Raw genomic sequence first — 25,343 nt, 5'->3', positions numbered from 1 at the left:
TCCCAAATTTCCCATTTTACCTCAAATTTCCCTCCTTTGGGTCACCTCTGCCCTTTTCTTCTCCACAATTTTTTGGGGTTTTGGGGTTTTTTTCCTGCCCCAAACCCAAACTGGTGCTCGGCTGCTTTTGGGGTTTTCCAAAGGGGATTTGGGGTGGAAAATTCAGATTTTGGGTCTGTTCTGGTCACAGGGATCCTGGACAGGGCCACGAGCGGCAGCGACTCCTCAGGTGAGCCCTGCAGGGTAACTGGGGGAACTGGTTTTATTTTATTTTATTTTATTTTATTTTATTTTATTTTATTTTATTTTATTTTATTTCATTTCATTTCATTTCATTTCATTTCATTTCATTTCATTTTGTTTTAATTTTTTGGGGTATTTTTCTAATTGGGTGTTTGATTTTATTGGGGTATTTTGACTTTACCGGGATATTTTCTTTTATATTTCATTTTATTGGGATTTTATTTCTGAGATATTTAATTTTATTGGGATATTTCATTTTTCCTTGAATATTCAGTTTTATTGAGATATTTTATTTTTTTCTGGGATATTCAATTTTATTGGGATGTTTTATTTTTCCTGGGATATTCAGTTTTTATTGGGATATTTTCTTATCCCATCCCTGGAAGTTCCCAATTCCAGTTTGGGATGGTGGCAATGTCCCTTCCCATGGGATCGGGATGATCCTAAAGCTCCTCCCATCCCAAACCGCTCCAGAATTCCCAAATCCCGGAGATTCCCAGAATTCCCAAATCCCGGAGATTCCCAGCCCTCATCCCGACCCTTCCCTTGCAGATCTGGGAGCTCTGGTCCAGCCCCACGTCCACGAGCCTATCCCAAAAATCCCGGAGGAGACCGAGACCCCCTTGGACCCGCCAGAGCCCCCCCAGCCCCTGGTATTGATGGGGAAAGGGAAAATTCCTGGGGAAATGGGAAAATTCCTGGGGAAATGGGAAAATTCCTGGGAAAAAACTGAATTCCTGGGGAAATGGGATTTCCTGGGAAAAAAGGAAAATTCCTGGGGAAAAGGGAAAATTCCTGGGAAAATGGGAATTCCGGGGGAAATGGGAAAATTCCTGGGGAAAAGGGAAAATTCCTGGGGAAATGGGAAAATTCCTGGGATAAGGGGAAAATTCCTGGGATAAAGGGAAAATTCCTGGGAAAAAAATTGAATATTTCTGGGATAAAAGGAATTCATGGGAAAAGGGAAAATTCCCGGGAAAAAGGGACAATTTCTGGGAAAAGGGAATTCCTGGGCTAAAGGGAAAATTCCTGGGAAAATGGGAATTCCTGGGGGAAAAAGGGAAAATTCCTGGGAAAAAGGGAAAATTCCCGGGATAAAGGGACAATTCCCAAGAAAAAGGGACAATTCCAGCCTCTCCCAATTCCCGATTTTCTCCTCCCCAGCCAGACTCACCCCCAGGAGGCTCCTGAGGGTCCCGGGGTGGCCCCAACCCCACCCTGGGGACACGATGCCACTCCGAGGCCCCTCCAGTGTCCCCTGCACGAGGAACAGCACAAAAAGTGGGATTTTATCCCAAAAAATCCTTGGAATTCCTCTGCCAGGACACGCAGCCCACTCTGATGTTTTCCTCCGTGGTTTTGGGGTGGTTCTGGGGGATTTGGGGGTGGGATGAGTGCAGGAGGGATTGGGCATCGACCCCAAACCATCAGCCCCCAAAATCCCAAGGTTTTGGCCCCAAAAATCCCAAATTCTTTGCCCCATAAATCCCAAATCTCTGCCCATTGGACCCCAAATCCTTCACCCCACAACCCCCAAATCCTTGTCCCTACAGACCCCCAAACTTCACCCCACACACCCCAAATCCTCGGCCCCACAAACCCCAAACTCTTGGCCCCACAGCCCCCGAGCCGAAATAAATTTAAAAAAGAAAAAAAAATTCAAAACAGATTTATTTTATTAAAAAAAACAAAATTGTACAATTTTAGTTCCTCTATGAAAAAAAAAAATAAAATAAAACAAAAAAAAGCCCAAAAAAACAACCAAACACCAACGGAAAAAAAATTCCTACCACTGCCGGAACGCTCCGATCCACTGCAAAACTCCGGGAAAATCCAAGCTTTCTTTATATATTAAAAACCATTAATTTGACATTTTACAACTTTCTACACGCATGCACGGAAACCTCGGCTCTGCGGGAAAACAAAATCCAAACCCGACCCCGAAAACGGAACCAAAAAAAGGGAATTTTGATCTCCCAAAATTCCCAAATGGAATTGAGAACTCCCCACCCCTCACAGGAAGATCCACCCCCCCCCTTTTTTTTTCTTTTTTTTTTCAGGAAAATGGCCCAAAATGGGCTCCCAGTACAAATTGCCCAAAAAATTTCTCCTAAAACTCCCAAAAAACCCAGGAATTTCCTGGAATTCGGGTAGGGGGTGGATCCCCCCATTTTGCTACTGGTGCTTACTGGGGAAGCCTCCCCTGGCTCCAAACTCCCCCTTTTTTAGTGCTTAGGACAAAATCGACCCCAAAACCCGACCCCAAAACTCCTGGAATGAAATCCGGCACTTCCGGCCCCACGAGGGTGGAGGTGGGAGCTGGAGCGGGGAGAAAAACCAAAAAAAAAATTGGGAATAAAATCCCAAATCCATCCGTGAGGTATTTGCGACCTTAGAAACAAAACCAGGACAAGGCGAAAAAATGAATTTTTTTCTTTTTGCATCCCGATGGGAATTCTGTGGGATCGCCTCATTTGAGGGACGTTCCTGAAGGATCTCGCTGAGATCTCATGGAGCTCCTCAGGGTCACGGATCCAGGATCACGGCACCGGGAAGCTCCCGCTGGAATTTGGGATGTGGATCCCCCCAGGAGCAGCAAAACCCACCCAAAAAAACCCTCCCAAAACCTCAATTCGACCTTCAGCTCCTCCAAAAAACCCCAGATTTCCGCTCGTTTTTCCTAAAAATTCAGCAGAGGCGAGGAGGATGCTCCCAAAACCTGGGGGTGCACCAGGGGGAGCTTTTCCATAGCAGCCACGGATTCCTGGAGACGCTTCCAAAATTCCCTTGGGATCCCAAGCTGGGAAGTGGTTTAAGGCCAGAGCCAGGACAGATGTCCAGGAGAACACGGACAGGAGGAGCAGGAGGTTGGTGGGACCCCGGAGCTGCTCCAGGACGCTGGTGAAGAAGGAAGTTGGGAATTCTTGGGATTAGCCCTTGAGTTCCGGCTCCAAAAGGATCCGGATTTCGGGAATGAGGAGGAAGAGGAGGAGGAGGGTGAGGAGAAGGCGCTCAGCCACCTCAAGAAAGGACGAGTGGTCATGATCCCAGCAAGGCGCCGGAGCCGGGAGCGCTTCTCCCGGTTTTCCGCGTCCCGGCGGCGCCGGAGGAGCCAAATTTGGGAGATTCGGAGCCGGAAGGATTCGGGAAAAATCCCAACACGGCCCAATCACACCGAGGTCTCCGACTGCAGCCTCATGATGAACTTGTGCGACTTGGGGTCCACGAACTCCTCGGAGAGCTTGAAGAACGGGATCTTCTTGGTGGACACCACCAGGCTGAAGTCCTGGCGCTTGAGCACGAAGACCACGCCGTCCTTGAGGCCGTTGGTCACCGGCTCCTCGCTGACCAGTGTCCACTGCTTGGCCAGCCAGCGGTCCTTGTGGTACTGGATGGTGGGGCCGGCCGTCAGGTACCGCTCCAGGAAGGCCTTGGGAGAGGGCAAGGACAGGGGATGTCACATCCAGGTGGCCCGGACCTGGTTTTGGTTTGTTTTGGAGGGAAAACAGCCCTGTGGTGCTGCTTTGGGGATTTTTGGGTATTTTTGGGTACTTTTGGGAATTGTCCAGGTTGGGAAAGAGCTCTGAGGTCATCGAGTCAGAGCTGGGGACAATCCTCACCTGGTCCCCCAGAATTCCAGGAATTCCTTGAGTGGTCACTCCAAACCTCCCTGAGCCCCTCCCAAGGCCTTTCCAGGAGGGATTTTCCCAAATTTCCCACCCTGAGCCTCCCCTGGCACAGCTTGAGGCCGTTCCCTCTTGTCCTGCCCCATTCCCTGGGGTCAGATCCCAAATCCACCCTGGCAGATCCCAAATCCCCCCTGGATCCTCCCTTTTCTCTGGGATCAGATCCCAAATCCCCCCTGGCAGACCCCAAATCCCTCCCTGGCAGATCCCAAATCCCCCCTGGATCCCCCTTTTCTCCAGGCTGAGCCCCTCCATCACCCTCAGGATTCTCCATTCCCTTCTCCAGCAGCTCCAGCTCCATTCCCAGTTCCCCACGAGAAGAACCCAACCCCACCTCACTCCAACCCCTCATTTTTTATCCCAGATGGGATTAATTCCACCCAAACCCCCGTGTGGGCACCTTGGGGGTCATGTCGTGGGTGATGCAGAACTCGAGGTGCTGCAGGATGCTCTCCATGGTGTGGTAGGGCTGCTGCTTGGTGGTCCTCAGGTACTTCTGCATGGCGCGGGCCATGGAGGCGAAGATGGCCTGGGCGGCCTCGCGCGGGTCCATGATCTCCCGCGGGTTCTTCTGCTCCTCCTCCTGCAGCCGCTTGATGTGCGTGAAGGCCTCCTCCACCGCCACCACCAGCCTGTGGGAGAGGCGGGGAACCCGGGGGTTTGGGATGGAAAACTTGTGGATTTGGGATAAAAACCCCGTGGATTTAGGATGGACACTCCCTTGGATTTAGGTTAGAAAACTGCTTGGATTTAGCATGGAAACTCCCTTGGGTCTGGGATGCTAAACTCCCTTGGATTTAGGATTGGAATCTCCATGGATCCAGGATGGGAATCTTGGATCTGCTGGGATTCACTCGGATGAAAGAACCAAAGCTTCAATCAACTCAGCTGACAACCCCTCCAAACCACTGCCCTTGTGTTGATCTGGAATCACCAATTGGAACATCCCCATCCATGAAAAACCTGGAAAGAACCCACCACAGCATTCCCAAATCGGGGAATCCGTGGATTTTTCCTCACCTGGCACGGCGTTTGCGCACCCGGCGCTCGTGCTCGGCCTCCTCGTAGTAGAACTCGTTGTGGCTGTTGTCGCGCCGCCGCGCCGCCGCGGCGATCACCGCCCGCGACTGCCCCGTGGAGTTGTTGGTGGAATTCTCTGTTGGTGGAGCCATCCAGACTGGGGATGAGCTCGGAAAAAGCAGCCGGAGCTCCCCCCCAAAAAAATTCCAGAGAGGAAGGGAGGAAACCCCTGGAGCTCCCTCCAAAAAATTCCAGAGAGGAAGCACCCAGAGCTCCATCCAAAAAATTCCGGAGAGGAAGGGAGGAAGCACCCAGAGATCCCTCCAAAAAATTCCAGAGAGGAAGGGAGGAAACACGCCAAAAAATTCTGGAGAGGAAGGGAGGAAACCCCTGGAACTCCCCTCAAAAAATTCCAGAGAGAAAGAACCCGGAGCTCCCCCCAAAAAATTCGGGAGATGAACACAAGGACGGGGATGGAGAAACGTCCACGAGAGCGACCGCGAGGATGAGGATGGAGGAACGGGAGGAGAAGGAGAAGGGGAAGCCAAGAGGGGAAAGGGGGAATGGAACCTCACCCTCGCCGAGGGAATAGACCTTAAAGCCGGACATTTTCTTGGAGAGGACGGATTTTGGGAGGTTGAGCAGGGCGGGGTTGTAGACCGGGAAGTCGTGGTAGTAATTCTCCAGGATCCACACGGCCGCTCGCTGGATGCTGTGGGGGGAACATCGGGAACGTGGGGCAGGGGGAGAGCGGGAGTGCGTGGGGGGGACACACACCGAGGGACAGCAGGGGCTGGGAGGGAATTCCCCAGAAAAAATGTGGCTGTGCCATCCCTGGAGTGTCCAAGGTCGGGTTGGAGCCACCTGGGATGGTGGGAGGTGTCCCTGCCCATGGATCTGCGAGGTCCTTCCAACCCAAACCATTCCGTGATTCCATCAATTCCCAGAGAAAAGAGCTCCCACCACGAGAACACCCACCAAGCCCACGTTACAAAAGCCCCATTCCCACCACGAGAACATCCACCCGCGCCGCCACCGCGGCCGTCCCCACCTGAGGTGGCCGACGTTGTAGAAGCGGCTGGCGCCGTCGGCCGAGCGCACGGCCTTGAGCGTGAACTGGGGCTGCAGCTGCCGCAGCTCCAGCAGCACCACGGCCAGGTAGTGCACGAAGAGCAGCGCGTCCACCAGCGACACGGCGAACTGCACCACGCCGCGGTAGTTGCGGTCCCGCGAGTCCAGGATCCGCACGCCGTAGAAGAGCCAGTAGGACACCACCAGCAGGAACACCAGCACCATGAGGAGCGCGCGGAAGACGAAGACGCGCGGGAAGAAGGCTTTGGGGCGGCGGAAGAACAGGGCCCAGCTGCCCAGCAGGAGGATGAGGAGCTTGAAGGCCACCGAGATGAAGAGCCCCTCGCAGGGCGTCCCGCAGGGCTCCAGCTCCTCCCGCCACAGCAGCTGCGGGAGGAGGAGGAAGGCCAAGGGCGTGAGGAAGGCCAGGAGCGCCAGGGCCGCGCCCAGGGCCACGCCCAGGTGGCGGGAGCAGTCCAGGTGGGCGCTGTCCTCCATGTCCTTGGTGATGCGCGTGAGGTCATCGTGGGAGATGCTGTGCTCCGACGTGCCCGTCACCACCGTGGTGGTCTCGCCCCAGTTGTCGTCCTGGGGAGGGGATGGGACGTTTCGAGGGGTGGCTTTGTGTCCCACCTGTCCCACCTCACCTGCAGGACCTCCCTCTGACCACCCAGGTGTCATCCTGACCAGGGGACATTCTGAGGGGTGGCTCCGTGTCCCACCTGTCCCACCTGACCTCCAGGACCTCCCACCCACCGCATCTCCAGGAAATGCCACCCCGGGGAGGTGACAGGGCACATTCCAAGGGTTGGTTCCCGAATTCCCTCAGTCCCAATTCCTTCATTCCCTGTTCCCCAAACCCCCATCCCACCTCCACGCCGGGAGCGCTGCCCGGAGCCATCGCCCTCCTCAGGGTGGAGGAACCTCAGCCCGGGCCTGGGAATTCCGCTGGGAATTCTCCCTCCGGGAAAGCTCCGGCTGTGTCAGGAGCAGCTTTGGGATCGGGAAAGCTCCGCCAGGAGCAGCTTTGGGACCAGGAAGCTCCCGGATTTCCTGGCCAACCCTTCCTGGCTGGCAGGACCAGCAGGAACACGCCCGGCACGCCCCCGCAGTGCTGCCCGCGCCGGGAAGGCTGGGAATGCTTGGGAATGCTTGGGAATGCTTGGGAATGCTTGGAGCGGTCAGGAATCGTTGGGAATTGTCAGGAATTGTCGGGAATGGCTCCAGACAGGCCCTTCCCCGCTCCAGAACCCCCTCTCCCAGCCAGAGAGGTGCCAAAATTCCTGGATTCCTTCCCAGCCGTATTCTTTCTCCCACCCCTGTCCGTGTGTCTTTCCCTCATCCTGGTTTTGGGCACTCGGACATTCCTGGAATCTGGGGTTTGTTTTTCGTTTTCCATGTCAGAAGTTTCCCCACAGATTCCTGCCAGGAAAACTGGGAGATTCTTCTCTGTTTTTCCATGGATCACTGGATAATTCCAGCCCCAATTCCAGCCCAATTCCTGTTTTTTCCATGGATCACTGGATAATTCCAGCCCCAATTCCAGCCCGGAGCGCCCTGGGATGGTGGGAGGGGTCCCTGCCCATGGGATGATTCCCATCCAAGCAATTCCAGAGCTCCATGGATTTCATTCCAAGGGGCAAAGCGAAGACTGGGACGCTCCAGGGCGGCTCCGGGAGCCCCATTCCCAGGAAAAGCCCCCATTCCCAGGAAGAGCCCTCATTCCCAGAAAAATCCCTCATTCCCAGGAAAAGCCCTCATTCCCAGAAAAAGCCCTCATTCCCAGGAAAAGCCCTCATTCCCAGGAAAAGCTGCCGCAGAGGGAACATGAAAAGCGCCGGAGCCGCCGCCGGCGTGGGCGGATTGGGACAGGATGAAAGGCCGGGATCGAGCTGGAGAAATTCCAGAATTTGGGAACGAGGGGCACCAAGGGCGGGGCAGCCTCCCCTGTCCCATCTGGGCAGGAATTTGGGGCAAATCCTCAAAGTTTGGGTTCACTGGGGATCAGATCCCGGGGGCGTTTTCCAGCCCTGGCGCCGGAGCCGCGTCTCCTTCTCGTTTTCTCATTTTCTCGTTCTCCCCACAGGACCGGCCCGACCGGCCGGACCGCTCGGCCGGGAAATCCCGCCGGGAGGAATTCCGACGGGGAAAATTCCGCCGGGAAAAATTCCAACGGGAAAAATTCCCTCATCCCTCGGCGGGGGGTTCCAGCCCTGTGTCCCCCCACCGCGCTCACCCTCTCGTCGCCCCGCGTGGATTCGTTGTCCAGCAGAGGCTCCCCCGGCGCTTGGATCGTCACCGATTTGTCCCCGCGCGTCCCGTCCCGGCTCTTGGAGCGGTGCCGCTCCCGCCGATCCCTGGGGAAAGCGGGGAAAATGGGGGAAAAAGGGAAAAAAAGCAGGAATAAAGGAGAAAAAAAGCAGGAAAAGTGGGGGGAAGTGTGGGGGGGAAATGGGGAAAAATCGCAGGGAAAATGGAGGAAAATATGGGAAAAATGGGGGGAAATGAGGAAAAAAGCAGGAAAAAAGCAGGAAAAAAGCAGGAAAAAAGCAGGAAAAAAGCAGGAAAAAAGAAGGAAAAAAAAGAAGGAAAAAAAAGAAGGAAAAAAGAAGGAAAAAAAAAGAAGGAAAAAAGTGGGAAAAATCAGGAAAAATGGGGGGAAATGGAGGGGAAAATGGGGACAAAATGGGGGGAAAATGGGGGAAAGAAGGTAAAATGGGGAAAAAATGGGGAAAATGGTGAGAAAAAAGTGGATAAAAAGTGGGGAAAAAGCAGGAAAAATGGGGGAAAAAGGGGGGAAAGTGGGACTGGGACTTCTCTTGGGACTGGGGTCATGGGGACACCCTCCAAGGGTGGGGACAGGGGTGCGGGTCCCTCACCTGTGCTTGCGGGAGCTGCGGGAGTGGCCGGATTTGTAGGAGTACCCGGAGTACTGGGACTCGTTGTCCATGGCGTCGGAGCGCCGGGGCTTGTGCCGCTCCAGGATTTGGGCTTTGGGCTTCCCCGGGAGGGCGGCCAGGGCCTCCTTCAGCGGGGGCTTCTTCAGGCCCAGGGGCACCTTCAGGAGATCGACCGTCACCTTGAGGGGCTCAATTTTGTCACCTTGGGGTGGCCTCGCTCAGGAGAAAAGGACGCGCCCACCTGCGGGGACACACGGGGAGCGTCACCGGGGCCGGCCCAGGATGGCCCAGGATGGACCAGGATGGTCCAGGATGGCCCAGGATGGTCCAGGATGGCCCAGGATGGACCAGGATGGCCCAGGATGGACCAGAGCCCCTCCTGTCCCTGCATCCCATTGCCTGGTGGGAAATGGGGCCAGGAAAGGGAATTTGGGGTCAGGAGGGAAAGGGGATTTGGGATGGGCAGGGAGAGGAAATTCGGGATGGGAAGGGAAAGGGAATTTGGGATGAGCAGGGAAAGGGAATTTGGGATGGGCAGGGAAAGGGAATTCGGGATGGGCAGGGAGAGGAAATTCGGGATGGGCAGGGAGAGGAAATTCGGGATGGGCAGGGAGAGGAAATTCGGGATGGGCAGGGAAAGGGAATTTGGGATCTGGGGTTGTGCCCCCCCTGCCCTTGGGAATCTGGGAATTTGGGATTCCCTCGGGATGATCCTGCCAAACCTTTCCCCAGGGTTTTGGGGGAATCTGGGCGCCCCGACCCCGCAGTCCGGGAGGCCCCAGCTGCCTCTGGGAGCCGTCGCAGCCTCCCGGGTTTCCATGGAAATCCCATTCCCACCGAATCCACCCCAAAACCCCCTCGGGCCCCTTTTCCAAGGCCCCGGGAAAGGGGGAAAGGGGTCAGGGAGGCGCAAAGGGGGAAGGGGGGAATTCCTTTGTCCGGAATTCCGGATGATCCCGCACGGATCTCCATGGAAACCGAGGCCGTTCCCGCTGCCGCCGTCGCCCGGGAGACGGGAACGGGGCCGGGAGACGCTGGGGGGTCCCAGTATGGCCCAGTAACCCCAGTAAGGGCTGGATCCTGTCCCAGTATGTCCCAGTAATGGGGTGGATCCTGTCCCAGTATGTCCCAGTAATGGGCTGGATCCTGTCCCAGTATGTCCCAGTAATGGGGTGGATCCTGTCCCAGTATGTCCCAGTAACACCAGTAAGAGCTGGATGCCAGACTTCCCATCCTCCCAGTAACCCCAGTAAGGGCTCTCCAGTAACCCCAGTAAGGGCTCTCCAGTAACCCCAGTAAGGGCTGGATCCCAGGCTCCCAGTAACCCCAATAATGGACGGATCCTATCCCAGTATGTCCCAGTCTCTCCAGTAATGTCTGGATTCTGTCCCAGTAACCCCAGTAACCCCAGTAAGGCCTGGATCCCATCCCAGTATCCCGAGTTATCCCAGTAATGGCTGGATCCCATCCCAGTATCCCCAGTCTCCCCAGTAGTGGCTGGATCCCATCCCAGTATCCCCAGTAAGGGCTAGATCCCATCTCAGTATCCCCAGTAATGCCTGGCTCCCCTCCCAGTATCCCCAGTATCCCCAGTAATGCCTGGATCCCATTCCAGTATCCCCAGTATCCCCAGTAATGCCTGGATCCCATCCCAGTATCCCGAGTTATCCCAGTAATGCCTGGATCCCATCCCAGTATCCCCAGTAAGGGCTAGATCCCATCTCAGTATCCCCAGTAATGCCTGGATCCCCTCCCAACATCCCCAGTATCCCCAGTAATGCCTGGCTCCCTTCCCAGTATCCCCAGTAATGCCTGGCTCCCCTCCCAGTATCCCCAGTAATGGCTGGCTCCCATCCCAGTATCCCCAGTAATGCCTGGATCCCATTCCAGTGTCTCCAGTATCCCCAGTAATGGCCGGCTCCCATCCCAGTATCCCCAGTCCCCCCAGTAATGCCTGGATCCCATTCCAGTATCCCCAGTATCCCCAGTAATGCCTGGATCCCATTCCAGTGTCTCCAGTATCCCCAGTAATGGCCGGCTCCCATCCCAGTATCCCCAGTCCCCCCAGTAATGGCCGGCTCCCATCCCAGTATCCCCAGTCCCCCCAGTAATGGCCGGCTCCCCTCCCAGTATCCACAGTAGTGCCTGGATCCTGTCCCAGTATCCCCAGTAATGGCCGGATCCCATCCCAGTCCCCCCAGTGGTGCCTGGCTCTCCTCTCAGTATCCCCAGTCCCCCCAGCAAAGGGGTGGATCCTGTCCCAGTATCCCCAGTATCCCCAGTGGTGCCCGGCTCCCATCCCAGTATCCTCAGTCCCCCCAGTATCCCCAGTACTCCCAGCATCCCCAGTGGTGCCCAGCTCCCCTCCCAGTATCCCCAGTATCCCCAGTGGTGCCCGGCTCCCCTCCCAGTATCCCCAGTCCCCCCAGTCTCCCCGGGCTCCCTCACCGGGCGGCTCTGGCGGCGGCGGCTCCGTCCCGGCGCTCTCCGAGGCCTTTGGGGCGTCCGGAGCCTCCGGAGGGGCCGGCATGGACCACGGGCCGGGCATGGGGGGCTGCTCACGGCACGGGCACGGGGGGGAGCTGCGGAGGCAAACAACGGGAATTCGGGAGCAATTCCCAAAATCCCGAATTCCCAGATTCCAAAATTCCTAAATCCCAAATTCCAAAATTCCCAAATTCCCAAAGTCCGAACTCCCGAATTCCCAGATTACCCAATCCCGCCAATTTTCAAATCCCATCAACTCCCAACTCCTGCCAATTTTCAAATGCCGCCAATTTAAAATCCCACCAATTTTCAATCCCATCGATTTCTGAATCCCACCAAGTCCCCAATCTTGCCAATTTTCAAATCCCACCAATCCCACCAATTTCCAATCCCGCCAATTTTCCACTCCCGCCAATTTTTAAATCCCGCCAATTTTCAATCCCATCCATTTTCAAATCCCACCAATTCCTCAATTCCGTCAATTTTTAAACCCCGCCAATTTCCAACTCCTGTCAATTCCCCAATCCTGCCAATTTTCAGTTTTCACCAATTTCCGAATCCCGCCAATTCCCAGATCCCGTTGCTCAGGAATTCCTTGGGAGCACCACAGAAAAGCGATTGGACATTCCCCCACCCCAGGCATCCCAACATTTTTGGGAATTGTCCCTCTGGATAATCGGCCGGGATAGATTTGGGATTTCCCAGGAATTCCTGAGTTTTCCCAAAATCCCGGTGTCTGCAGCTGGAGTGAACTTGGGATTTTCCAGAAATCCTGGGGTTTTCTACAAATCCTAGGGTTTTCCATGAATCCTGGGGTTTTCCAGAATTCCTAGGGTTTTCCATGAATCCCAGGATTTTCCAGGAATCCCTGAGTTTTCCCGAAATCCCGGTGTCTGCGGCTGAAGTGAACTTGGGGTTTCCCATGAATTCCTGGGGTTTTCCACAAATCCTGGGGTTTTTCAGAATTCCTGTGGTTTTCCATGAATCCCAGGATTTTCCAGGTGTTCCGAGGTCTCTTGTCCCCAGCCTGCGGATTCAGCCAAAATAAATTCGGGATTTTCCAGGAGTCCACGAGTTTCACAGGTATTGTCCCCGTCCCAAAGGGAATTTGGGAATTCCAGCAGCAATCCGGGACCCTGGAACTCCTCATCCTCTCGTTCCAGAATTAAACAAAAAAAAGAGGGATTTTTCTTGGAATCTTTTCCAGCAGAGCCGGTTCCACAGCCCAGGAAAAGCCGGGAATGGGTTCCCGGGCTCTGGGAGACGCCGGGAGCCAGAGCCGGATGCAAAAGAGGAGGAGGAGGAGGAAAATTCCCATTTTTTAATCCCGGGATGATCAAAGCTCCCCAAAAAACCCCCCCAGGGCCGGAGAGGCTTCGCCATTCCTGACGCCTTCAAGTCCAGGCTGGAATTTTTATGGGCATCAAAGTCCTGGAACCTCAAATCCAACGTTTGGGATTCAAATGTTCCCCAAAAGAGCGAAAATTAAATTAAAAATAAAACCGATAGATCCAAAGCGTTTCCTGATGAAAAAGCTTCTTCCCAACGGCTCCAGAGGGAGAATTCCAAGCGGGAAATCGGCTCCTTCCCGATCCGGGGTTCTGGGAAAGCTGGGAATGAGATTTCCTGGGAAAAATCCCACTTGGAGAGGAGGAATCTGATGGATGAAGGATCCGGAATTCCCATCCTGGAGGAACTGGGGAGGGCTGGGAATGAGGGGGGTGGGAATCCCAGAAAATCCCGGGAAAGATCTCCGAGGTCACCGAGTCCGAGCTGGGATGGATCAAATCCCAATTCCAGGGATTCCCTGCGGGGATGGGGGTCCAGCCCCACCTGAGCCCCTTCCCGACCCTTTTCCCATGGAAAAACCATCCCAAATTTCCAGCCCTGGCACAGCTCGAGGCCGTTCCCTCTTGTCCTGCCCCCATTCCCTGGGATCAGATCCCAAATCCCCCCTGGATCCTCCCAAGTTCCCAGCAAAATATCCCAGGATTCTGGAATTCCCACCCCACATCCCTAAATCCCCCCATCCCAAATTCCTGGGGAACACTCAGGATTCCCTGGAGAAATCCCAAATCCCATCTCCCCATCCCTTCCCTGAATTCCCCCATCCCAAATTCCAGGAGAACGCTCAGGATTCCCTGGAGGAATCCCAGATTCCTGGGGAACACTCAGGATTCCATGGAGAAATCCCAAATTTCTGGGGAATTCCTCAGGATTCCCTGGAGAAATCCCAAATTCCCGGAGAACGCTCAGGATTCCCTGGAGAAATCCCAAATTCCCAGAGAACGCTCAGGATTCCCTGGAGAAATCCCAAATTCCCAGAGAACGCTCAGGATTCCCTGGAGAAATCCCAAATTCCTGGGGAACACTCAGGATTCCCTGGAGAAATCCCAAATCTCATCTTTCCAGCAATCCCAAATCCGCTTCCAGGTGTCTCCATGGGATTCGGGAAGGACCATCCCATAAATCCATGTCCTTGCTGGGAATTCCGATGTTTTCTTCAGGAAAAACCCCAAAATCCCAATTCCTGCCCCCAAAGGACGCTGGGATCTCCCAGGATTTGGCTTTGGATCCATGAGAACTCTGCTCCAGCAGCTCCCGATCCTTTGGGATCCCCCCCCGATTCCATTTTCCACCTCCTGGATCCCAGAAAAGCGGCGCAGGGTCGGGATCCGGCGGGATCCAGGAGCGCCGCGACGTTCCCACCACATCCAGGGATCCCGCGGGGCTGAACCTCCTCGGCTTGGGCCGGAATTCCCAATTTGGGAATTCCCGAATCCCTTCCCAGGCCTCGGCACCCGCGCCCGGACAATAAATCCATAAAAACCTCTCGGGAATCCCATCCCGAATCCCGAACCGAGCCGGATCCGGGGCTGCTCCCTCCGACCCATTGTCTGCCGGCAGCCGGGGGGGAAACACCGGGAATTCCTTCCTGCCGTGGGATCGCTCCGAGGGCCGGGATTGTCCCCAAGCCCTCTGGAATTGGGGACGCGGGGGCACCTCGGGCCCGCCGCCCGCTAATTGTTAATTGTTCATTAATTAAATCATCCGAGCTTCACAAAGCGCCGGGAAAATCCTCGGGGTCCCGTCTGGGTCCCGGCCCCAGCCTCGGATTTCTGCCGGGGGCTCCTCCAGGAGGAGATTTGAATTTTCCCGAAATCTCCTCTTTTTGTTGTTGTTGCTGTTTTCATTTCTTTTTCGTTGTTTTGTTGCGTTTTCACCTCCGCCCGCGGGGGGAAGAAGAGAATCCCAAAGGAAAAACAACAAAACATCCCAGGCTGGGATCCGGGAACCGGCTCGGGGATCCGGGAACGGGCTCGGGGAACCGGGAACCGGGTCAGGGATCTCCAGGAACCGGCTCGGGATCCGGGAACCGGCTCGGGGAACCGGGAACCGGCTCGGGATCCAAGAACCGGCTCGGGGAACCGGGAACCGGGTCGGGATCCAAGAACCGGCTCGGGATCCAGGGCGGCTCTGCCGGAACCGGCTCGGGATCTGCGGGAACCGGCTCGGGATCCAGGAACCGGCTCGGGATCCCAGAACCGGCTCGGGATCTGCGGGAACCGGCTCGGGATCCAGGAACCGGCTCGGGATCCGGCCGGGGCTGTCTCGGAGCCGGGGGGCACCGGGCACGCCCGGCACAGGAGGCCCCGGGCACCGGGCAGGGCGTGGGGACACCGGGGGCGACAGTGGGGACACGGGGGGACAGCGGGGGGGGACACCCCAGGGACACCCCTCAGGTGACGGGGGGACACACAGGAGACACCGGGGGACACCCCGAGGGTGATGGGGACACCGGGGACCCCGCGCGGGTGGTGGTGGGGACACCGGGCACACCATGGGGACACCTTGGGGACACCTTGGGGACACCCCGGGGACGCCCCGCAGGTGCCCCCGCGATGGGCACAAAGCGCCCCGAGGCCGCCGTGCCAGCCCCGCCGCAGCCCCGGGCACATCCAGGGGGTCCCGGGGGTGGCACCGCGCCCCGAGGGGGTTCCCGGGGGGTCCCATGGCCCCCTCCCCGCCGGGGCTCCCGCAGCCGCCGCCGCCGGAGCGCAGGAAAAGCCGCGGCCGGCGGGGCCCTTCCCGCACGGAGCGCGGCCCCGGCCCGGCCCCGCTCCCCGCCCAGCCCCGGGGATCGGCTTCGGCAGCCCCGGATCCCCCCGGGACCCCCCGGCGCCCCCCACTCACCATCGCCCCCCACTCACCATCGCCCCGCACCTTTGTGCGCGTCCCCCCCGCACCCGGAGCCGGCGGCGGCGGAGGAGGAGGAGGAGGAGGAGGAGGAGGAGGAGGAGGAGGAGGAGGAGGAGGAGGAGGAAGGGGAGGAGGAGGCGGAGGAAAGCCCGGCTCCCCCCGGAGCGCCCCCGCGCCCGCCCCATTGTCTGCGCTGCGCGCTCCCGGCGCCGCTGCGGGGCCATTGTTTGGGGCGGGGGGACACCCGCGGACCCCTCCCCGATATTGGGGACCCCTCCCCGAACACCCAGGGACCCCCCCCAGGCCGGGGGGATTTGGGGTGAGGATGCGCTGTTTTGGGGGAGGGGGCGTTATTTGAGGAGGGTCCCCCGTTTTTTGAGGAGGGTTCCCCGTTTTTGGGGAGGGGGCGGTGTTTTTGGGGATGAATCTCCGTTTTTAGGGGGGGCAAGGAGGGTTGAGTCCCCCCACTTGGTGTCTCCCCAGCTCGGAGCTCCCCCAAGCGGTCTCCGCACCCCAAAATTGTCCCCAAAGGGGTCTCAGAGCCCCAAAACCGCCCCCTCCAAGGAGGTCTGAACCCCCAAAATTGCCCCAAAGGGGTCTCAGCCCAGGGTGGGGCACAGCCCCGCTGCTCCCACCTTGTTTTGGGGTTGGGGTTGGATTCTGAACCCCATAAACTCCCCCCAAAAAAAGGGGTTTGGGGTCCTGGGTCCGCCCGAGCCCCCCTCAGGGTTTGGGGTGTCCTGGGGAGGGGTCCGGCCGAGCCCCCCCGGGTTTGGGGTCACCCCCGACCTTCAGCCCCAGCGGTTCCGGGGTGCTGGAAGACCCCAGCCCCATGTCTGCGGAAATGGGGTGCCCGGGACACACCTGGGGTCACACCTGGGGTCACACCTGGGGACCCCCGGCCTGCAGCGGAGCCGGGGTTTTTGGGGGGCTCAGGGCCAGCAGCAGCCCCCGAGCCAGTACGGGTCTCTGGGGGCACACAGGGGTCTCCAGCAGCTTCATTTCCCCCAGTGGGAGCGACCCCAAATCCCCCCGAGCCCCCCAAACCCACCCGGGGGTCCCCAAAGCCCGCGGAGCGCGGGGGGGGCGCGGCCGATGCCCGGAACAGCCGGGCGCTCAATGGGCGAGGGTGGGAAAGCGCTGGCCACGCCCCCCAGGGCCCTGGCCAATGGCGTGAGGCGGGCGCAGAGAGCCGCGCTGCCATTGGTGGGATTGAAATGCGTGTGTGGGGCTCAATGGGGAGGCGGGGCCGGGTGGGGATTCGGGCGGGGGGCGAGGGGAGAGCGGGAATTTGGGGGGAATATGGGGGGATTTGGGGCATTTGGGGCGGGGGAATTTCAGGAGGATTTAGGGCGAGGGGAGATTGGGATTTTGGGGGGAATTTGAGGGGATTTGGGGCGGGGGAATTTTGGGGGGATTTTGAGGGGATTGGGGGCGAGGAGAGATGGGGATTTTGGGGGATTTGGAGAGCGGCGTGTTTCGGGGTTAGGGGCTATGGGGCAGGGAGATAAGGGGGGAATTATGGGGCGGGGGGCGATGGGCTTATGGGGCAATGGGCGCAGCGCCCCGCACCCCATTATTTCACACCCTAATGAGCCGAACCCCCGGCCTCACCCCGAGCTGCGACCCCAAACCCCAAACCCGGCCATTGTTGTGTGTGGGGGTCCCAGGTGACCCCATTGTTGTGGGGAGGGGTCCCTGGTGACCCCATTGTTGTGGGGTCTGTGCCGGGGGGGTCCCAGGGCCGCCCCCGCAGCTGCCCCGGGGCGCTCCCGCCCCGCTCGGGGATGATTTATGGGGCCGGGGTCGTTCCCCGGGATGATTTATGGGCTCGGGGGTCGTTCGCGGCCAGATGGGGCTGCGGCAGCTGGGAGGGGGCGCTCGGCCCCACCCCGGCCTTTGTGGGGCCGCCCCTCCCCTCCAGGGCTGCCGGAGGGGACACGGCCCCAGAGGGATTGGGGACAATGAGCCCTAAAGGGGTTTGGGGATAATGAACCCTAAAGGGGTTTGAGGACACGGCCCTAAAGGGGTTTGGGGACAATGAACCCTAAAGGGGTTTGGGGACAATGAACCCCAAAGGGACTGGGGACAATGAGCCCTAAAGGGATTGGGGACAATGAACCCTAAAGGGGTTTGGGGACAATGAGCCCTAAAGGGGTTTGGGGACAATGAACCCCAAAGGGATTGGGGACAATGAGCCCCAAAGGGACTGGGGACAATGAGCCCCAAAGGGATTGGGGACAATGAACCCTAAAGGGATTGGGGACAATGAGCCCTAAAGGGGTTTGGGGACAATGAACCCAAAGGGGTTTGGGGACAATGAGCCCTAAAGGGGATTGGGGACAATGAACCCTAAAGGGGTTTGGGGACAATGAACCCCAAAGGGACTGGGGACAATGAGCCCTAAAGGGGTTTGGGGACAATGAACCCCAAAGGGATTGGGGACAATGAGCCCTAAAGGGACTGGGGACAATGAGCCCAAAGGGATTGGGGACAATGAGCCCAAAGGGATTGGGGACAATGAACCCAAAGGGGTTTGGGGACAATGAGCCCCAAAGGGACAGGGGACAATGAGCCCTAAAGGGGTTTGGGGACAATGAACCCCAAAGGGGACTGGGGACAATGAACCCAAAGGGATTGGGGACAATGAACCCCAAAGGGGTTTGGGGACAATGAACCCTAAAGGGGTTTGAGGACACGGCCCTAAAGGGGTTTGGGGACAATGAACCCTAAAGGGGTTTGAGGACACGGCCCTAAAGGGGTTTGGGGACAATGAACCCCAGAGGGATTGGGGACAATGAACCCTAAAGGGGTTTGGGGACAATGAACCCTAAAGGGGTTTGGGGACAATGAACCCTAAAGGGGTTTGGGGACAATGAGCCCCAAAGGGATTGGGGACAATGAGCCCCAAAGGGATTGGGGACAATGAACCCCAAAGGGATTGGGGACAATGAACCCTAAAGGGATTGGGGACAATGAATCCTAAAGGGGTTTGGGGACAATGAATCCTAAAGGGGTTTGGGGACAATGAACCCTAAAGGGATTGGGGACAATGAACCCTAAAGGGGTTTGGGGACAATGAGCCCTAAAGGGGATTGGGGACAATGAGCCCTAAAGGGGTTTGGGGACAATGAGCCCTAAAGGGGTTTGGGGACAATGAGCCCTAAAGGGTTTGGGGACAATGAACCCTAAAGGGGTTTGGGGACAATGAGCCCCAAAGGAGTTGGGGACACGGCCCTAAAGGGGTTTGGGGTTCCCAAATTGAGGGGGGAGTGTCCCCAAAGTAAGGGGAGGTGACAGGGGGAGATGTCCCCAAATTGGGGGGGCGGCAGAGCTGGAGGGACCCGGCAGGGGGCGCTGCTGCCCCGGCGGCGTTTGGGGACATTGGGGACACTGGGGACCATCCCAGGGGACATTGGGGACACCCCAATGGAAGGGTGAGGGACAATCCCGGGGGACACTGGGGACACCCCTGGGGACACCCAGGTGCAATTTCCTGACTTTTATCCCCAAACCCAGATGGATTTTGCCCAGAAATTGGATTTTCCAGAGAGATGGAGAGGATGGGAGGGCTGGAAATAGGGGGAAAATGGAAATAGGGCAAAAAATGGGAAATCGGGGAAAAATGGGAATAGGAGGAAAATTGGAATGGGGGGGAAAAAAAGGAATAGGGGGAAAATGGGAATTTGGTAAAAAATGGGAATGGGGGGAAAAGGGAATAGGGAAAAGGATGAGAATGGGGGGGAAATGGGAATGGGGAAAATGGGAATAGGCAGAAAATGGGAATGGGGAAAAATAGGAAGAGGAGAAAAATGGGAAATAGAGGGAAAATGGAAATAGGGAAAAAATGAGAATGGGGAATATGGAAATAGGGAAAAAATGAGAATGGGGAAAAATGGGAATGGGGGAGAAAAGTGAACAGAGGGAAAAATGGGAATGGAGAAAAAGGGAATGGAGGGGAAATGGTAATGGGGAAAAAGGGAACGGGGGGGAAATGGGAATAGAGGATGAAAATGGGAATTGTGCTGGGAAAGGCTGGGAGAGGCCAGGACAAAGGGCCGGAATTCCCAATCTGTCGGGCCGGAATCTCAATGAGAGCCGAGAGTTCCCATTGTGATGGGGACAATGGGGCCAGATGGGGCCCGGGCCCCAAAGGGGTTTGGGATCTGCCGGGATGGGAAAAATGGCCCTGAAGGGGATTGGGAATGGGGAAAACCTAAAAGGGTTTGGGAATAGGAAAAACTGATCCTAAAAGGGATTGGGGAAAACCTAAAAAGGTTTGGGAATGGGAAAACTGACCCTAAAACAGTTTGGGAATGGGAAAACTGACCCTAAAGGGGATTGGGAATGGGAAAACCTAAAGGGGATTGGGGATAGGGAAAACTGATCCTAAAAGAGTTTGGGAATGGGGAAAACTGATCCTAAAAGGGTTTGAGAATGGGGAAAACTGATCCTAAAAGGGTTTGGGAATGGTGACAGGGTCCTAAAGGGGATTTGGGAATGGGGACAGGGCCTTTTCCTTCTCCCCCCAAAAGTGCACAAGGACACAGTGGATAAGTTAATAATAATATTAATATTAAGTAATGATAGTAATAAATAATAAATAATAATAATTCTCAATAAATAATTCCATAAATATCCTCATGGCACAGGGATAGGGGGGAGGGAAGGGTTTGGGGGAAAAGGGGGAGCCAGGCTCAGGAATTCCTGCTCCAGTTCCTCTGGGAATTTCTGCTCCCAGTTCCCTGGGAATTCTGCTCCCAGTTCCTCTGGGAATTCTGCTCCAGTTCCTCTGGGAATTCTATTTCCAGTTTCTATGGGAATTCTGGCTCCGACCTTTTGGGATTTGCCGTCCCAGCTCTCTGGGATTTGCGGCTCCGTTCCTCTGTGAATTTCGGCTCCATCCCTCTGGGAGTTGCTGCTCCAGTTCCTCAGGAATTGCTGCTCCAAACCCTTGGGAATTGCGGCTCCACCCTCTGGGATTTGCTCTTCCAAATTTCAGGGATTTGCTGCCCCGACCTTTCGGGTTTCGCTGCTCCAGCCTTTTGGGATTTGCAGTCCCAAATCTCCGGGATTGGCTCCTCCATCCCTCCGGAATTGCTGCTCCAGTTCCTCCGGAATTGCTGCTCCAAAGGCCCGGGAGCAGGGCTGGGGCTGGGGGGCAGGGTGGGCACACGGACGGACGGACACAGGGACAGAACACAGGGACGGACACAGGGATGGGCAGACAGACACAGGGATGGACACAGGGATGGACAGAGAGACACGGGGATGGACACAGGGATGGACAGATGGACACATGGACGGGTCACACATTCAGGACGTGGTTCAGGTAGGAGATGTAGCAGATGGCCAGGTGGACACAAGGATGGACACAGGGATGGACACAGGGATGGACAGATGGACACGGGGATGGACACACAGACACCTCAGATGTCCAGGACGTGGTTCAGGTAGGAGATGGCCAGGTGGACACACGGACGGACGCACGGACAGGTCACACGTCCGTGGTTCAGGTAAGAGATGTAGCAGATGGCCTGGCAGACACACAGACAGACAGACAGACAGATGTGTCACGCATCCAGGATGTGGTTCAGGTAGGAGATGGAGCAGATGGCCAGATGGACGGACACAGGGATGGACAGATGGACACATGGATGGACACACGGACACCGCACACATCCAGGACGTGGTTGGCCAGGCGCAGGATCTCCATCTTGGATGGGGGCAGCAGGGACAGACACACGGACCCAGGGACGGACAGACGGACACCTCAGACATCCAGGGCGTGGTTCAGGTAGGAGATGTAGCAGACGGCTGGATGGACACACGGACCCAGGAATGGACAGATGGACACATGGACACCTCAGACATCCAGGACGTGGTTCAGGTAGGAGATGTAGCAGATGGCCAGGAGCAGGATCTCCATCTTGGATGGGGGCAGCAGGGATGCACAGACCCAGGGATGGACACACGGACACAGGGATGGACAGACGGACAGTCACACGTCCAGGACGTGGTTCAAGTAGGAGATGTAGCAGATGGCCAGGCGCAGGATCTCGATCTTGGACAGTTTCTTGTCGGGGGGCAGCGTGGGCAGCAGGGACGGACACACGGACACAGGGATGGACAGACGGACAGTCACACGTCCAGGACGTGGTTCAGGTAGGAGATGTAGCAGATGGCCAGGCGCAGGATCTCGATCTTGGACAGTTTCTTGTCGGGGGGCAGCGTGGGCAGCAGGCGCCGCAGCTCGGCGAAGGCCACGTTGAAGGCCTCGACGCGGATGCGCTCGCGGGTGGCGTGCGCCGTGCGGTACTTGGCCGTGGCCCGGCGCCGCCGCCGCCGCTCCTCGCGAGTCAGGGGCTCCGCGCGGCTCAGGGGCTCCGTGCGGGGCGGGGGCTCCATGGTGGAGCCGGTACCGGCACCGGAACCAGCACCGGAACCGGCAGCGGCGGCCGGGGAGGGAGCGGGGTCGGGGTGGGATGAGGGGATGGAGAGGGACGGGGGCTCAGAGTTCAGCATCGTGGTCAGAGGGACGGGGGACGGTGACAAAGTGACCCTGGGATGGCTCTGGACTGATCCTGGGGACTTGGGGACAGATCCAAAGGGATCCCGGAGACAGTTCTGAACTGATCCCCGGGTTTGGGGACAATCCCAAAACGATCCTGGGGATTTGGGGACAGTCCTGAACTGATCCTGGGAACAACTCCAAGAAGATTCCAGGGACAATCCCAAAGGGATCCTGGAGACAATCCCAAAGGGATCCTGGGAACGGCAGCCAAGGGATCCCGGGGACTTGGGGACAATTCCAAACTGATCCTGAGAACTTCAGGACAGCTCTGAACTGATCCCGGGGACTTGGGGACAATTCCAAACTGATCCTGAGAACCTCAGGACAGCTCTGAACTGATCCCGGGGACTTGGGGACAGCCCCAGAGGGATCCTGAGGATTTGGGGACAATTCCAAGCTGATCCCGCGGATCTGGGGGCACCTCCAAGTGTTTTGGTGTCACCTCCGAGCTGGTTCCAGCGTTTTGGGGACTCGTCAGGAGAAGCTGGTCCGGATTTTTTGGGGTGACCTCGGAGCTGCTCCCGGTGTTTTGGGGTCACCTCAGCAGGAGAAGTCCCCGGATTTGGGGTTCCCGTCCCCGGATTTGGGGTTCCCGTCCCCGGCTCCCAGCGAGGCCCGTGCGGATCCTCCTCCTCCTCCTCCCCATCACATTCCAGCCAAATTGGGGAATTGGGGAGTTTCCCTCGGGAATTCCGCGGGCCGGCAGGACAAATGCGGAGGCATAGAAACAGGATCGAGCTTTTCCCGGGGGTTTTGGGGATTTTGGGGATTTTGGGGTCAGGATGTGGCTCCGGAGCCCTCAGGGGTCAGATCCCGACGGGTCTGGAAAAGAAGGATCGGGAATTTCAGCTCAGGGTGGGAAAGGCTCAGGGGAGAGGCATCAAATGAAAGAATAAAATGAAATAATAGTAATAGTAGCAGTAATAATAATAATAATAATAATAATAATAATAATAATAATAATAATAATAATAATGTTGTAAAACATGGTAAGATCAAATAATGAAATGAAAATGAAATGAAATGAGATTAATAAAATAAAATAAAAAAAATAAAATAGATTAAAAATAAAATAAAATATATGAAAAATAAGATAAAATAAAATAAGGTAAAATAAAATATAAAACAAAATATATTAGAAATAAAATAAAATAAAATAAAATAAAATAAAATAAAATAAAATAAAATAAAATAAAATAAAATAAAGATTTTCCACAGCTTTTCCCAGCCAAATCCCGTCTACTTCTGGGAAACAAACTCAGGGAATTCCAGCTCCCGGAAGGAAAAGGATCCACCGGGAAATTCGGGAAATTTGGGAAGCTGAAAAAGCTCCGGGAACCGGGGGAATTGGGGAGTTCGGGGGATTTGGGGGGTTCGGGGCCGGAGCGCGGCGGGGGCGGCAGGTGGCGGGTGGCGGCGGGGGCGGGGCGGGCTTTGTGTCGCAAATGGGCCCCGTCTGTCCCCAAAGCTTTTCCCCCCTCCACTGTCCCCTCTGTCCGTCCCTCTGTCCCTCTGTCCGTCCCGTCTGTCCCCGCGGCTGTGTCCCCTTCACTGTCCCTCTGTCCCCACCTGCCTGTCCCCCTGTCCCTCTGTCTCCCCGTCCCCCTGTCCGTCTGTCGGTCTGTCCCCTCTGTCCGTCTGTCCCCGCGGGCTCCGTTCCCGGCAGATGGAGCGGCCGCAGCTGCTCCCGGGGATCCGCGGGGAATCCCGAGCGCCGCGCCCCGCCCCCCGCTCATCTTCCTCATCATCCTCATCCTCATCATCCTCATCCTTCTCATCCTCATCTTCCTCATCACCCTCATCCTCCTCATCCCCCTCATCCTCCTCCTCTTCTTCCTCATCCTCATCATCATCATCTTCCTCATCATCCTCATCCTCTTCTTCCTCATCATCTTCATCATCCTCATCATCCTCATTCTCATCCTTATCTTCTTCTTCGTCCTCATCATCCTCCTCCTCATCATCCTTATCATCCTCTTCTTCCTCGTTTTCATCACCCTCATCCTCCTCATTCTCATCCTCTCCTTCCTCATCATCCTCATCACCCTCATCCTCGTCGTCTTCTTCCTCACCCTCATCATCCTCATCCTCCTCCTCATTCTCATCATCCTCATCCCCTTCTTCCTCATCATCCTCATTCTCATCTTTATCTTCTTCATCCTCATCTTCTGCATCTTTATCCTCCTCCTCCTCATCTTTATCTTAACTTCATCCTCACCCTCATCTTCATCCCACTCCTCATTCCCATCCTCATCCTCCTCATCTTCATCCCCTCTTGCCGCTCCTGGGAATCCGGGAATGCCGCGGGGAAAAAGGGGAAAAAACTTTGGAGTGGGAAAAGCGGCCGGGAACGGATCCCAAATCCCAGCGGGACAGGGCAGGAACGGCCCCGGTCCCGGTTTTTTTTAAAGGCTGGAATGGTGGGAATTTACCCCCAAAAAAATGGGGAATAAAATTCTCCCCAAAATCGCTGAGAGGGGTGGGAATTTCCCCGCTGGCTCTCCCGAAGAAATTCCTGGGAATTTTGGATGTTTGGGATCACTCCCGGCTCGATTTGGGGAATTATTTGGGAATTCGGGAATTTGGGTATTTTGGGAATTTGGGAATTATTTGGGAATTTGAGAATTTGGGGATTTGGGAATGTGGGGATTGGGGAATCTGGGGATTGGGGAATTCGGGGATTGGGGAATTTGGGGATTTGGCCCCTTGAGTTTCCCTGCGGATCTGGGATTCCCGGGAATTCGGGGTGGATCCCTGGATGGGAAGCAGGGGATTTTTTTTTTTTGGGAAACCCCAAGTTTCATTCCCGCATCCAAACCAATTCCCGGCCTGGGTTATCCCGGAGCTTTTCCTCAGCGTGCAATTCCTGCTCCCAGCGCCTCTTTCCCGAGGTTTTTTTTTTTTTTTTTTTGGGGAAAACCGCCCAATTCCCGAATCCAGGGATTCCTGGTCAGCCTCTGCTTTTCCCAGCAAAACCCCGGGAATTTTTCCCACCTCCTCCCTCTCCCTTTTCCTTCCATTCCTGACGAAATTCCCAATTTTCCTTGGAAACCAAACGGATTCCAGGCGGGTTCTTTTCCTTTTCCCCGCTCCCAAACCCTCCCAGGAAAATCCCTCTTTCCAAAGGGATTTGGGACCCAAACCTGGCAGCGGGACCGAGGC

The 25,343-nt window shown here is 56.3% G+C and overlaps 2 protein-coding genes across 4 annotated transcripts; both read right to left on the bottom strand.

The window, feature by feature from the left end:
- Positions 1 to 1,956: 1,956 nt before the first annotated feature.
- On the bottom strand, positions 1,957 to 15,696 carry VANGL2 (VANGL planar cell polarity protein 2). 3 transcript variants are annotated; one of them, XM_058042789.1, is made up of 9 exons: positions 15,619 to 15,696; positions 11,369 to 11,502; positions 8,900 to 9,161; positions 8,257 to 8,377; positions 6,001 to 6,608; positions 5,525 to 5,661; positions 4,950 to 5,085; positions 4,330 to 4,561; positions 1,957 to 3,673 (listed from the first exon to the last, which is right to left on the bottom strand). In XM_058042789.1, exons 3-9 carry the CDS (start codon positions 8,968 to 8,970, stop codon positions 3,413 to 3,415), a joined length of 1,566 nt encoding a protein of 521 aa, XP_057898772.1. In that variant the 5' UTR covers positions 8,971 to 9,161; positions 11,369 to 11,502; positions 15,619 to 15,696; the 3' UTR covers positions 1,957 to 3,412. The 3 variants fall into 3 exon arrangements, with proteins under 3 accessions (XP_057898772.1, XP_057898773.1, XP_057898774.1); XM_058042790.1 differs by having other exon boundaries at positions 15,632 to 15,664; XM_058042791.1 differs by lacking the exons at positions 11,369 to 11,502; positions 15,619 to 15,696 and having other exon boundaries at positions 8,900 to 9,179.
- A 6,052-nt stretch (positions 15,697 to 21,748) lies between these two features.
- Positions 21,749 to 22,132, bottom strand: NHLH1 (nescient helix-loop-helix 1). Its single transcript, XM_058042943.1, has one exon. It carries the CDS (start codon positions 22,130 to 22,132, stop codon positions 21,749 to 21,751), a length of 384 nt encoding a protein of 127 aa, XP_057898926.1.
- Positions 22,133 to 25,343: the final 3,211 nt, after the last annotated feature.

The sequence above is a fragment of the Melospiza georgiana genome, chromosome 33, assembly GCF_028018845.1.
Source record: "Melospiza georgiana isolate bMelGeo1 chromosome 33, bMelGeo1.pri, whole genome shotgun sequence".
In the NCBI taxonomy this organism is placed as follows: Eukaryota; Metazoa; Chordata; class Aves; order Passeriformes; family Passerellidae; genus Melospiza; species Melospiza georgiana.
This window is presented reverse-complemented; position numbering and strand designations above follow the sequence as displayed.